General features: G+C 45.7%; 3 protein-coding genes across 4 annotated transcripts; all 3 read right to left on the bottom strand.

Moving 5' to 3' along the window:
• Positions 1–998: 998 nt before the first annotated feature.
• On the bottom strand, positions 999–1,435 carry LOC119367537 (protein PELPK1-like). The gene is made up of 2 exons (XM_037633018.1): positions 1,214–1,435; positions 999–1,138 (listed from the first exon to the last, which is right to left on the bottom strand). The coding sequence occupies exons 1-2, from the start codon at positions 1,433–1,435 to the stop codon at positions 1,064–1,066; spliced, it is 297 nt and encodes a 98-aa protein (XP_037488915.1). The 3' UTR covers positions 999–1,063.
• A 1,233-nt stretch (positions 1,436–2,668) lies between these two features.
• On the bottom strand, positions 2,669–3,430 carry LOC119363070 (protein PELPK1-like). The gene has a single exon (XM_037628376.1). The coding sequence runs from the start codon at positions 3,371–3,373 to the stop codon at positions 2,852–2,854; it is 522 nt and encodes a 173-aa protein (XP_037484273.1). The 5' UTR covers positions 3,374–3,430; the 3' UTR covers positions 2,669–2,851.
• A 314-nt stretch (positions 3,431–3,744) lies between these two features.
• On the bottom strand, positions 3,745–8,373 carry LOC119363069 (ribosome biogenesis protein WDR12 homolog). 2 transcript variants are annotated; one of them, XM_037628375.1, is made up of 14 exons: positions 8,123–8,373; positions 7,933–8,033; positions 7,723–7,829; positions 6,543–6,578; positions 6,324–6,406; positions 6,120–6,187; positions 5,917–6,027; positions 5,691–5,825; positions 5,162–5,305; positions 4,736–4,844; positions 4,519–4,655; positions 4,388–4,423; positions 4,201–4,308; positions 3,745–4,064 (listed from the first exon to the last, which is right to left on the bottom strand). In XM_037628375.1, the coding sequence occupies exons 1-13, from the start codon at positions 8,268–8,270 to the stop codon at positions 4,216–4,218; spliced, it is 1,308 nt and encodes a 435-aa protein (XP_037484272.1). In that variant the 5' UTR covers positions 8,271–8,373; the 3' UTR covers positions 3,745–4,064; positions 4,201–4,215. The 2 variants fall into 2 exon arrangements, with proteins under 2 accessions (XP_037484272.1, XP_037484271.1); XM_037628374.1 differs by having other exon boundaries at positions 4,180–4,308; positions 8,123–8,372.
• Positions 8,374–11,904: the final 3,531 nt, after the last annotated feature.

Genomic DNA, 11,904 nt, shown 5'->3' with positions numbered 1-11,904 from the left:
GGGGGGGCAGATGTGGTCGGGACTCCGCCGGATCTGGCCCTCCGAGCGGCGCGGGCCAGGGCGGCGGCCTTTGCCTTGTCTTCCGGCTGGTGAGGGTGGCACCGTGACGGTGGTGTATCAAGTAGCAACTAGACCTAAGATGCAACCCAGCAGAAGCATGCATGCGGGAGGCATCGGAGCTCACCAAAACCACAATCAACAACAAGCAAACTCCACCGCCAAACTGGATCAGTAGTTGTCAATTCATCTTTCAAGCTATTTTCAATCTATTTACATGAAAATTATGGCCAAGAGTATTAACACCGTTGAGCTATTATTAAGAAGACAACAAGATATTCAGATTTATCGATCAAACCTAGGTGGAGACGTCATTGCAACTCCACAAGGTAGTCTCCCATTTCTTTTTTTAAAGTTATATAAAGGAAAATTTGTCGAATATGAACAATGTCTGAGCCTCGAACCAGCCGGGCTTGAAGAATTTGCTGTCACACCCATCTCCCACCGATACCTTCATACCTATAGAGATTGTTCATATCACTCCTAGGAATTTCAGAACGGTGCCCGAATTTCAAAACAGTAACCAAACCCTACTTAATCGCAAGGTATTTAAGCCTATCAATGCCAAACTCAAAGGACAATGATGTGCCGTAAATATTGCATGCCGTGGGGCAAAAAACTTCCAGTTGGAATTATTGATAAGGATGAATCATGCATGAGCGTGATCTAGACTTTTCAAATATTTTGAAGACAAAAGGAAAATTGTGCAATCAACACTATTATGTTTATATGTATACATCACTGTACTTGAAACGAGGCAAAGCTTTGTTTTTTCTATTAGTTAAGAAGAAGATGGTTGCTCAGTTAATTATGGAACTCACCTGCCACTCCTTGTTAATGTAAACATTCATCTGTATTGTCCATCTAAATAGCCGCCAAAGATAAGCGCTTGATATCACACAATGACTCGCCGAAAATCCAGATTAAATAACCACATGGAAGACACAACACGAGCAACGGGTGCATGTAGGAGCACAAGCAAAGAGAAGATAAGTGAAGACAGTTTTCATGGCTTAGCCTCCGGCTTCGGGAAGTGGAACTCCGGGATGGTGGGCATCTCAGGCTTCGGTGGCAGTTCAACCTTGGGCAGCTCCGGCTTGGCTGGAAGGTGCACCTCCGGGAACGTTGGCAACTCGGGCTTGGGTGGCAGGTGCACCTCAGGGAACGACGGCAACTCTACCTTGGACAGCTCACGCTTAGGTGGCAGATGCACCTCCGGGAATGGCGGCAGCTCGACTTTGGGCAGCGCTGGCAGCTCCGGCAGGTGCTCCTCGCCTTTGGAAGGAGCCGTCTCCTCCAGGATTCTTGCCCCGCTGCTCATGGCGACGCACGAGAGGAGCAGCCCGACGAGGAATAAGGCAGTGTTTCTTGAAGCCATCGGATACAATTAGTAGAGACAACGAAAATTAAATAAAAATTTGAGTTCAGTGTCTGGTTCAAATGCCCTTTTGGGTCTCTAAACTTGTCTACTTGCCAAGGCCCTGAAGTTTGTAGTTGCCTATTTGTCTCTAAACTATTATTAAGATAGTTACTTTAGCTACAAACCCTGCTTAATTTGCTCGCTCAGTCGCTTAACTAGCGATGCGTTCGCTTTGCCGGTGTGGCACTTAAGAGTTGAGCACTCTGTAACGTTGGTTTGATTGTTGTTGTCTTATTATTTGGCTTTTGAATTTGGCCAACCTATAGATTTCATCCTACACAAGAACAAATCGGGACACCAAAAATCCGGAGTAAGGTAACAAGAAAGTGGTCCTGCACTCCTCATCAGCGGCGTTTGTAATGACACTTGACACCCAGATCACTGCCACCTCCATTTGCTCGATGCTAGAATACGACATGGAGTTAAAAGAAAGACCAGGTCAAAGAAGAAAATTACAAAAGGAGAGACCAAGCTGCCATGCAACACGGAAGTGAGCTACCCAAGAACAGTGTGTTTCTGGGACACCCTCTTACTCAAGCATTAGAGCATTACTAGTAGAGCCCTCAAACCCTCAAACCCCTAAAAATAACTGTTTTTTTACAGTTTTCGTCGAAAAAAAGCCGTAGACTAGAACTCCTTAACCCTCAAACCCTTAAATTTATTTAAAGGTCCAACCCTCAAACCCTCTCCCAATCCTCAAAAGTAAAGGTTGGGGAGCAAAACCTACCCCAACCCTCATTTGACGGTTATCCTCGCGCGGGAGGGAAAAATCCTCCCAACTCCCGCGCCCACGCCCGCGACCGCCGCTGGTAGTCGCCCCGTCGCCGGCGGCCACCCCGTCGACCTCCCGCGCGCAACGACAACGTCGTTCATGGGAATATTCCGTTATAAGGGTTGGGTTTGAGGGTTCTAATCTTTGCCCCTGTTTTTCAACCCGTAAAAGTGCACAAAAAGATCATTTTTGGACCCTTAAAACGCTAGTGAGGGTTTGAGAGTTCTACTAGTAATACTCTTAGTACTACTGATGCAAACTCAACAAACAATGTGTGGGTTGTAAATATCAGCTGTTAAAGCTAGGACGGCTTGAGGTCGAAAAAAAAATGTTTGGACTTTTATGTTTTATTGATGCAATCAAAGCTTGCTGTGAAAATTGTTGCAAGGAAGCATGCATACTTACGAAGGGCTCTTACAAGAAAAGGGTAATTGTGAGAACAAAATATATATTTCTCATATACCAATATATAAGCAGATCACTCACAACACTCGCTGAAAACCACAACTAAACAATCAGATCATCGACACAACACGACAAATAGGTACATGTACGAGGAGCAGAGGAGGTACAACAAGGCAACAATATTGATAAGGCAGTTCTCATGGCTTGGCCTCTGGCTCCGAGAGGTGGAACCCGGGAACAGTGGGCATCTCGGGCTTCGGCGGCAGCTCCACCTTGGGCATCTCCGGCTTGGGTGGTAGGTGAACCTCTGGGAACGTTGGCAGCTCCACCTTGGGCAGCTCTGGCTTGGGTGGCAGGTGAACCTCCGGGAACGTTGGCAGCTCCACCTTGGGCAGCTCTGGCTTAGGTGGCAGCTCCACGTTGGGCAACTCAGGCTTAGGTGGCAAGTGCACCTCCGGGAGCAGCGGCAGCTCCACCTTGGGCAACTCAGGCTTAGGTGGCAAGTGCACCTCCGGGAGCGGCGGCAGCTCCACCTTGGGAAGCTCAGGCTTAGGTGGCAGATGCACTTCCGGGAACGGTGCCTTGGGAAGCGGTGGCACCTCAGGCTGGTGCTCCTCCTTGGAAGGAACGGTCTCTTCTAGGATTCTCGCGGCGCTGCTCATGGCAACGCAAGAGAGAAGAAGCCCGAGGAGGAAGACAGCAGAGTTTTTCGTAGCCATATTGCTCGACGTGTGCAGCACTGGCTTAGCTCTGGCAGTGTGGTTTGAGTGTTGTTGTGTGGGAGAGATAGCAGGTGCTGCTTGCTATTTATAGGGTACAGAAGACAGCGTGCGCAGAAAGTCCGGCCATATGCAACGAGTTTGGTCATCTACTTGTCTGCACTGCGTTTCAGAGTCTACATCTGCTCAAAGATTTGGGTCAGGAAAGGGCACTCTGTACTCTGTCTGTTTAGGCTGCAGTTGGGGACACCGTGCAGATGCTGTGTGCAGGGCAGGTACGACCGTGCAAGCTCATAGAGCTGTTAGGTCAGCTGTGAGAGAGAAGAGATCTTATGACACAAGCAAGTGTATATCAGCAAGGAATGCTGCAGTAAAACAAAAAGTTGCCGAAGCAAAAACAATCTGGAATTTAACATGCTACAACAATTATCTCAGTATGAATCACAACATTGTTATAATGTGTTGGCTTTTCACAATTTCAGCAAATAAGGAGCACAAAACAAAACTTGATTGCAAAATCTGGTGACCCCTAACATGGATCTACTTATGCGCAAGCGCTGGCATAGGATGCAACAACTTCATTTGAAGTCATGATCTGACAATAGGTGCACGTGCTTCCAACCATAATTGGCATGGTTTGGTTTTTAGGATGTCTTGTCAACCAATATAGTCTGGATTGAACAGCTGTTGGCTGCAAAACATGCAAGGAGTTCAACAAAGGAAGCTAAGGCTGGTTATGCAAGATGAAATACAAGGTTATAAAACTGGATTGTTTAAAACGATTCAAACTGAGATTTGGTTAAAACCTTGATAGCACAAGAACATACGGGAGGGAATCCTCGTCACGCTATCTCAACCCCTGATGAGATACACAGCTTGGAATCAGCTCCACCACTTATCACGCTGTCTCCTTTCCACCAATCGGCGCATAAAACCTACATCCAGTGAGTTCTGTTGAGCATCTCATTTTTTCCCAGAAGTATGCTAATGGTAACCACAAAATGAAAAGCTTACCTTATCTTTGTGGGAGTCCACAGAAGCCAGAGGCCACTACAGCAGGAGCGAAACCATTAATTGTACGTTTACGCAGTGATTTGAAAGAAAGAGAACGAATCAGGAAGTAAATGAGATTTACAGAATCTTACAGCTGTTCTTAGATCCCACAACATCACTTTCCCATCAAACGAGGATGATATCAAATGAAACCAGGAACTTGGATGCCATTTGCAGGCGGAGATCCAGCTTGAGTGTGAAGAGAACTGAAAAATAGGAGCTGTCGTTCCTGTTCAAAGGAAAACATATGAGCTAATATGAATGTGTTTCCAACAAAGCTATACAAAACATAGTGTTTAATATGTTTACCAGGTTTGCGGGGATCCCATACCCTCAATACAGGGTCAGAACCACCAGCTGCAATCAGTGAAGAGCCCTCTCCACCACAGTCCAAACAATTCAAGGCCTTCCCACAAAACTAGAAGAAAGATTGGAGATAAAATAGAATAAGATTGGTACAGTTATAAACAGAGCAATAGAGCTGTACTAGTCATATGACCACTGGACAAACATACTGTATGGACTGTACAAATGGGTCGATAATAGAGTGCGTCCTCTTTCAGTTTGCAAGAGACAAAACTGAGAGATAAACTAGAAAATCAGCACTCAGATTGAAAAGTTGTTCCTATCCCTACTGCTATGCTAGCACAAAAACAGCAGATGATTTGTTTTCACAGCTAGTCAGATAACAACAGAGTGCACTACATAATTTGCAACCTATTTCTCTCGGCATACCATATTCCATGTTTCTCTCCCTGTTTGAGCATCCCACTGCCGAATAGAATGATCCCAAGATGCCGAATATATTGTTCGCTGCTCAGGCCAAGCAACAGAAGAAACACATTGTGTATGTCCCAGAAGTGTTGAAGATGCTGAACCCTGGAGTACAACAGGATAAAAACTGTGAGTTCAACAGGATTTAACATGAGTTCATGACAACACCAGATTTCAAAAACAAGCCCATGCCCATTTTCAAATAACTGGAATAAAGAGGTCCAGTCACTACAAAAAAGTCAGGAGTAGCTTACAACTTTAACAGAACCAAACCATTTTTAACTCTGCTGTGTATTCATACTACTTGGACTGGAATAAAAAAAAGCAGCATATACAAAATGGAATAAAAGAACACTAGATATACAAAATGGAACGAAACGTACTTGGCTTATTAACTAACTATATCAAGCAACAGATAAATATACTTCACCACACAGGCATTACGCATATAGAAACCAAGAACTTGGATTAGAACATAACTAACAAGTACCTCTAACTGAGACTCTTCAGGTCCAGATTCATCAGAGTTCATCCTTCTCTTTTTCACAGAGACGGTGTCGCCATCTTCTTCAGATCCTTCGACTGCCCATAGCTTAATAGTGGTATCCCAGGAAGCAGAACATATCTAGGTACGGAAAAATACGTTCAGAAGAAATCAGGATATAAAAATAATAATATAACATCGTTGTGCAACATCAGATCAAGTGAATCATTACCATATTTCTGGAAGGGTCAACAGCAATACTTTGAATAGATGATGTATGACCAGGAAGAATTTTGTAAGCTCCAATTCGCTTCGAGGGGCCGATGGTGACTGAAGTATCAAACTTCAAGAAATAGCATAATTTAAGATCGAAAAAAGTATATGTTACAGCGTAAATAAAACAAGTCTTGGAAAAGGAAAACTGTGTAGATTTACCTTGAACAGGCGCAATGACCTATCCTTTGAGCCAGTCACAACATGCAAACTGCCATCAGTTTCAACTCCTGGAACAACATTATTCAAGTTAGTTTGCTTCAAGATACATATGGCGTGATACTGGCAATGGTAGGAAAATAATTAGCAACAGGAATGCACCAGTATATCAATTTTAATAAATATTAATATTTTTAGTAAAGTAACCTTTATTGATGAAGCTGGCAGAAGTAATTGCACCACTGTGTCCCTCCAAAACTTGAGTACATTCAGCTGCATCTTTCCATATTCTATGCAAGAATGAAATTTAAAAAGGTAAGACATACAAAAGTACCTACATACATTTTATGCAACAATTGACACTGTTTATTCGCTTTTTTAAAACAGGGTCAAACAGAATAAACAGAAGATCTGATAGATGCACACCTTGCAAGACCATCATAGCAACCTGTTAATATGAAGCTGCCAAAAGATAAGTGGTTTAGTAATACTGGAATCCACAAAGAAGCAAACATCAAAGAATGGTCAACAATGTAGATGGTTCGCTTGAAAAAAAAGTTGGTTTATGCATATCAAGTAAACGATCAAAGATATTTGTACAATACTGATCCGGTTGAGACACCAAAGAGGATATTTTTTACAGGATTTCAGTTGGGTTAGTTAGTGTAGTTACATGTTGAATCTTTTAACTCGCAAAAGCCCAGCCCCAGAATGATATAGTAATTGGGAAGTCTAGGATTTCTCGGTCGCGGCTCTGGCACGCAACTAAATTTTACTAAAGCCTTAAAAAGCTTGAATATATCTTGGCTTGGTTATTTAAGGGTTAGCTCCTTTTAGTTGATTATCAATAATTTATAAGTATGTTATCAAAATATTGATAAGAAAGGTGAGTCACACTCAAAACCTCATCCAAGCCATAAACGTTCTATTGCTTGCTAATCAAACTTCTAAAGACTGTTTATAACCTTCTTGGCAGGAAAGTACTGGAAATATTGCACAAGTGACACATAGGTACAACCCTGATTATTTAACCTTCATAAATCGTTTCCTTGATTATACATATCATTTACACGAGATAGTTGCCTAAAGCATGTCCTAGGAAATAGATAAAGACATGCAAGTCTTTATCTAAAAATATTCCAAAACTAACTCGTTTTTTTACGTTGCCTGAGCACAACAGCATGTCAGAATACGAATCTGCCCTCTATTTCAGCTTACTTTGAAGCTGATGTTATCGTCCCTCAGTTTTACGACTTAATCACAACATATCCCCTGCTTCTACAGTGGAAGTCAGTGTGGACATGATATAGAGAGGTATCTAAACAATGGATTATTAAAGTATTCATAAACAATTTATGCAAGCAGACCGATGATGATCCTCATTTTAACCTCCGCCGGCTCAACTAAAACCTACTGTGAACCGAAAATGGACACAATCGGGGTTTTTTTTTTGGCATCAAGTAGCCACTGCTATCCAACTAAGGCAAGGCATTCCTCAAATCCAAAAACAGAATGCCACTTCATCCAATTGTACATAATACACGCATTGCCGCAAGTCCTTAGAGCATCATTGACCAACTAAATCCTCATCAGACCACAGCCATACCTTGGGTTGGACCCATCAACCGCGCTAACCCAGTCATCGTGTGGTAATGGTGGCTCCTGCTTCCTCGGCGCCACGGCCTTTATGTACTCGAGCTCAAGCACCCGCTCCTGCAAAAGCGTTCACACCAAATCCCCACACAATTTTCACAACCACGTCCATGGCACAGAAACACCTCTAAAATTAAAAAAAATCCAAACACGAATTCATTACCGCCGAGATGCCCTTGGCGAGCAGGAACTGATGGAGCGGCATCCGCACGAGCTCGCCATCCACGATGAAGTCGAAGGGCTGCGCCTGGTGGTCCGGCTCGGCTGCGAAACGGAGCGACCGGTTTAGTAGAAAAAGAAAAATTCGCGTCATACCGAGGCCAGGGCTAGGGTGCGTATGCGGCCGCGCTCACCGGAGAGGAGGAGGCTGTTGACGATCTCGGAGAGGCCCATGCGGGAGAGCTCGGCGGGGACCGCGATGGCGGTGGGCGGCGCGCGGAGCGGAGGCGGCAGCTTCGTGATGAAGCGCACGCGCACCTGGCGCGACGTGTCGGCGTCCATGGCGGCGGCGGCGGACGGGAAGCGGGTGTGCGGCGGCGGGAAGGGTGTGGGGAGGGTTTTGGGACTGAAAGGTGGGCTTGTTTGGTTAGGGTTTTTGGAGTTCGCGGGGCCCCACTGCAGCGATGGGGAACTCCGAGGAGCCGCGGGAGGCAAGTCAGCTGCTTTGCAGGAAACCCCTGTAGATATCGTGTTATTGCATTTCCGCTCAAGCTTACTTACATTGTTCTGGGCTTCTGGCCCAGTGTAGGTTAGGAGCGCTGCTGAGCGTGACGCTGGCCTAGAACACTGGCCCATTACCAGCTGGGACCTGTAATGTGTTATTTTTTTAATCTGACCTGTACTGTTTTTCTAGAGACACAATTTTACATACATATACTCTTCCCAATGAATGCATGCATGCATATCTTTGGGGAGGGTCAAAGATAGGAAAATAGATTTTGAACAGCAGAGCCAGACCCCTACTAGTCCCCTGTCTTCGCCACTGCGGACGTCTTGCTATGGACGAAAACGTCACTCTAACTAAAAAATAGCTCATCTTTACAAGATGTCAAAGCGCCGAACCTAGAGTTTGATCCCTTGTAGGGTGGAGGTACCATTGTCCTCCTAGCCATCCAGTCAAATGTCGGTTCTCATCTGACGTGTACTGTTGTTTTCAACCATAATCAATACAGAGTACAGATCTTTGAATCGAGTGAGATAAAGAGAAACAATGCAAGTATTGTCACAAAAAAGTTGGTACTTGGGCGTTTCTTCACTTCACTGTCGTGTGTTGCTAGTGAGCAACAAGCTACCGTTACAAGGGCTTGGTAGTGCTCCAAAAATCCCGGAACAAATATATACAAGAGCAAAGAGTGCAGGATTGATGTAGCTATTGCGGCGTTTGAAAACGCCTCAGATTGATCAGTTTTGGAGGTGCTTTGGGAAAATGCCTCGGATTAATGTAGCTATGGCGGCATTGTAGGAAACTGCCTCTGATTGATGTAGCTATGAAGGCGTTTTAGGAAAATGCATCGGATTGATATAGCTATTGCGGCGATTTAGGAAAAATGCCTCTGATTGATGTAGTTATTGAGGCGATTCAGGGAAATGCCTCAGATTGATGTAGCTATGGAGACAATTTAGGGAAATGCCTTGGATTGATGAAGCTTTGGAGGCGTTTTAGGAAAAATGCCTCGGACTAATGCAGCTATGGAGGTGTTTTAGAAAAATGCCTCAGATTGATGATGATTTGAAGGTGTTTCCGGGAAAGCCTCATGTTGGTGAAATTAGAATACACCGTTTCCAGCTTGCAGGGTAGGTACGTTGACCGTAGAGCTGCCACAACACCAGCAGGTAGACACTGCGTACAAAACATCTGCATAGTACTCCCTCCGTTCCAAATTATTTGTCGCACATATGGACGTATCTAGATGTATTTTAGTTCTAGATACATCAATTTAAGCAACGAGTAATTTGGAACGGAGGGAGTAGATGCTGCATATGAAACCTCTGCATAATCCAGGTTTAGTCCCATACTACTTACAGAGCAGCAGTTGGGCGTACTTAAAAGAAGAAATCATCAGCTCTCTTTCTCTCTCAGATAAATTAAACGTGAGACTAGTCATAGTAGGAGTAACATAGGTATCGCCCCTGCTACTCACCTGACCATGCAATATTTGTGTGTGCTTTTTCAGGCAGTATATTGAGAAGTTTAGCAGCATTTGGAGCAAACGCCCCCAATACCTTGAGCTTCTGAGGAGTTGTAGAAACGCCCGAGAACGCAACTCTTTCGAGGCGTTATTCAAAAACGCCTTCTTTGACCTTCCAGATCATTTCTAGCGTTTACAGAAACACCACAGATGACATATGAAGGCGTTTTTATGACCTTTGGAAGCGTACTAAAATGCCTTGTAATGTCTTTTTTGCAATTAATGCCTGACGTGTTGTAGTGGAGGGAGCCTGGCGATGAAGGCAAGAGGATAGTACGTGCGCTGATGGACTGTATGTTGATGGACGTACGCTTCCGCCATCACGGTCTGATTAAGATGATGTTTGTTTCTCTAGTCCTAGGACTTTTTCTAGTCCCTAGGATTTTTTGAAGAAGACTCTTAAGGTGGTGCTTCTAAGGACTTTTAGTAAAAAATCCCAAAAAAAATCCCACCCTGTTTGGTTTGTTAGGGACTTTTTCTAGTCCTTACACCAAAAAGTCCCTGGAAACGAATACCCCTTAATCTACCGCACACAGAAGCAGCCGATCAACCGCATCGCGCTTGTATGAAAACTGCGCAACATGGAAAATCCCCTAGAAGTGCAACTTTTCCATAGAAAAAGTAAAGGCAGCGAGACGAATCGAGAGCCCATTCGCAGCGGCATATATTCCCCATAGCCCGCCCCGCCCCCACCCACCAACGACCACTGGATGCACAATCGGTCGATGAGGAATCTCATCTCAGCCCCTGGTTGAACGCGGACGGCACGAGCGCGTCGAAGCACGGCCTCGTCGTTCCGGGCCCAACCGAAGTGGATGGTCCAAAGGGTGGGTGATTGAGTACCCAAGGTCAGCTCTGGCAAGGTGATCTTGCGAGCGTGTGCGTGTGAGAAGTCCAGGCGGCGTGGTTCTTTTCGTGCGTGCAACTGGACCGTGGAGTTCATCGTGGTGCCTGGCAGGCAGTGTCATGGGCATAAATAGTTGGATATTAATTACCTTACCGGGGCACAGTACCGACTGCGATCTTTACTGTTCTACTAGTGGTTTAGCAGGAGAAAGTGGTGTGGTCGGATCTGGCAGAGTGACCGAGATATGCGTGCACGAGTGCCTCTCTGGCTCTGCTCATGTGGTGGAGCCCGCAAACAATCTGCCCAAGGTAGAGACCCCATCTGCTTCTTTCTTTTTGGATTTGGAAATGGGCGATGCTAAGCGCCGGCGCACCGGTCCAATAATTCCGCCGGTCTAGTCCTAGCCGTCCGTCTCTAAATACCCGTTGGATCTGACCCAAGCGTTCTTCAACCTCGCGACGCGAGATAGAAAAAAGCACAGGGAAAAAGAAAAGAAGGCAGCGCCTCCGCTCGCGCTTGCCCGCCATCGTCGACGCTGCTCACCAGCGTCCCTGCCGCTTGCTCCCAGCATGGCCCGCCCCCGGTTGCAGCGCCCCCTGTTCGCCCAGGCTCTCGCCGGTTCGCCGCATGCAGCTCCTGCCGGCGAAGGTCGCAGCTCCTGCCGGCGAAGGTCGCAACTCCGACGAACAGCAGTGCTCCATCCAGCTTGTAGCAGCGTTGTTCGTTCGTCGAGGTTGCATCCCCGATGAAGCTGTCCAGTAGTTCACCGGGTTGTATCAAGCAAAAAGGCCTCGTCCCAGCAAAAGCATTCATCGTGCCAGCAAAATCAAAACATCGCCGTGGCTGGGTTGTAACAAAAATTGTCACAGGTTCCAGCAAAACAAAATGACGGTGCCAGCAAAAACGAGTCACCATAGTTTGGTTCCAGCAAAATGTTAGTGAGGTTGCAGCTTCCTCGGCGACCGGTTCCAGCAAAAAATAATGACGGTGCCAGCAAAACGAGTCGACAGTCATTTGGTTCCAGCAAAATGTCAGTGCGGTTGTAGCTTTTCCGTCGACCGGTTCCAGCAAAGTGACACGCCGGTTGCAGCATCGGTGT

Source organism: Triticum dicoccoides, chromosome 2B, assembly GCF_002162155.2.
Source record: "Triticum dicoccoides isolate Atlit2015 ecotype Zavitan chromosome 2B, WEW_v2.0, whole genome shotgun sequence".
Taxonomy (NCBI): domain Eukaryota; kingdom Viridiplantae; phylum Streptophyta; class Magnoliopsida; order Poales; family Poaceae; genus Triticum; species Triticum dicoccoides.
The sequence above is the reverse complement of the archived record's forward strand: the minus strand, read 5'-3'. Positions and strand labels throughout refer to the sequence as shown.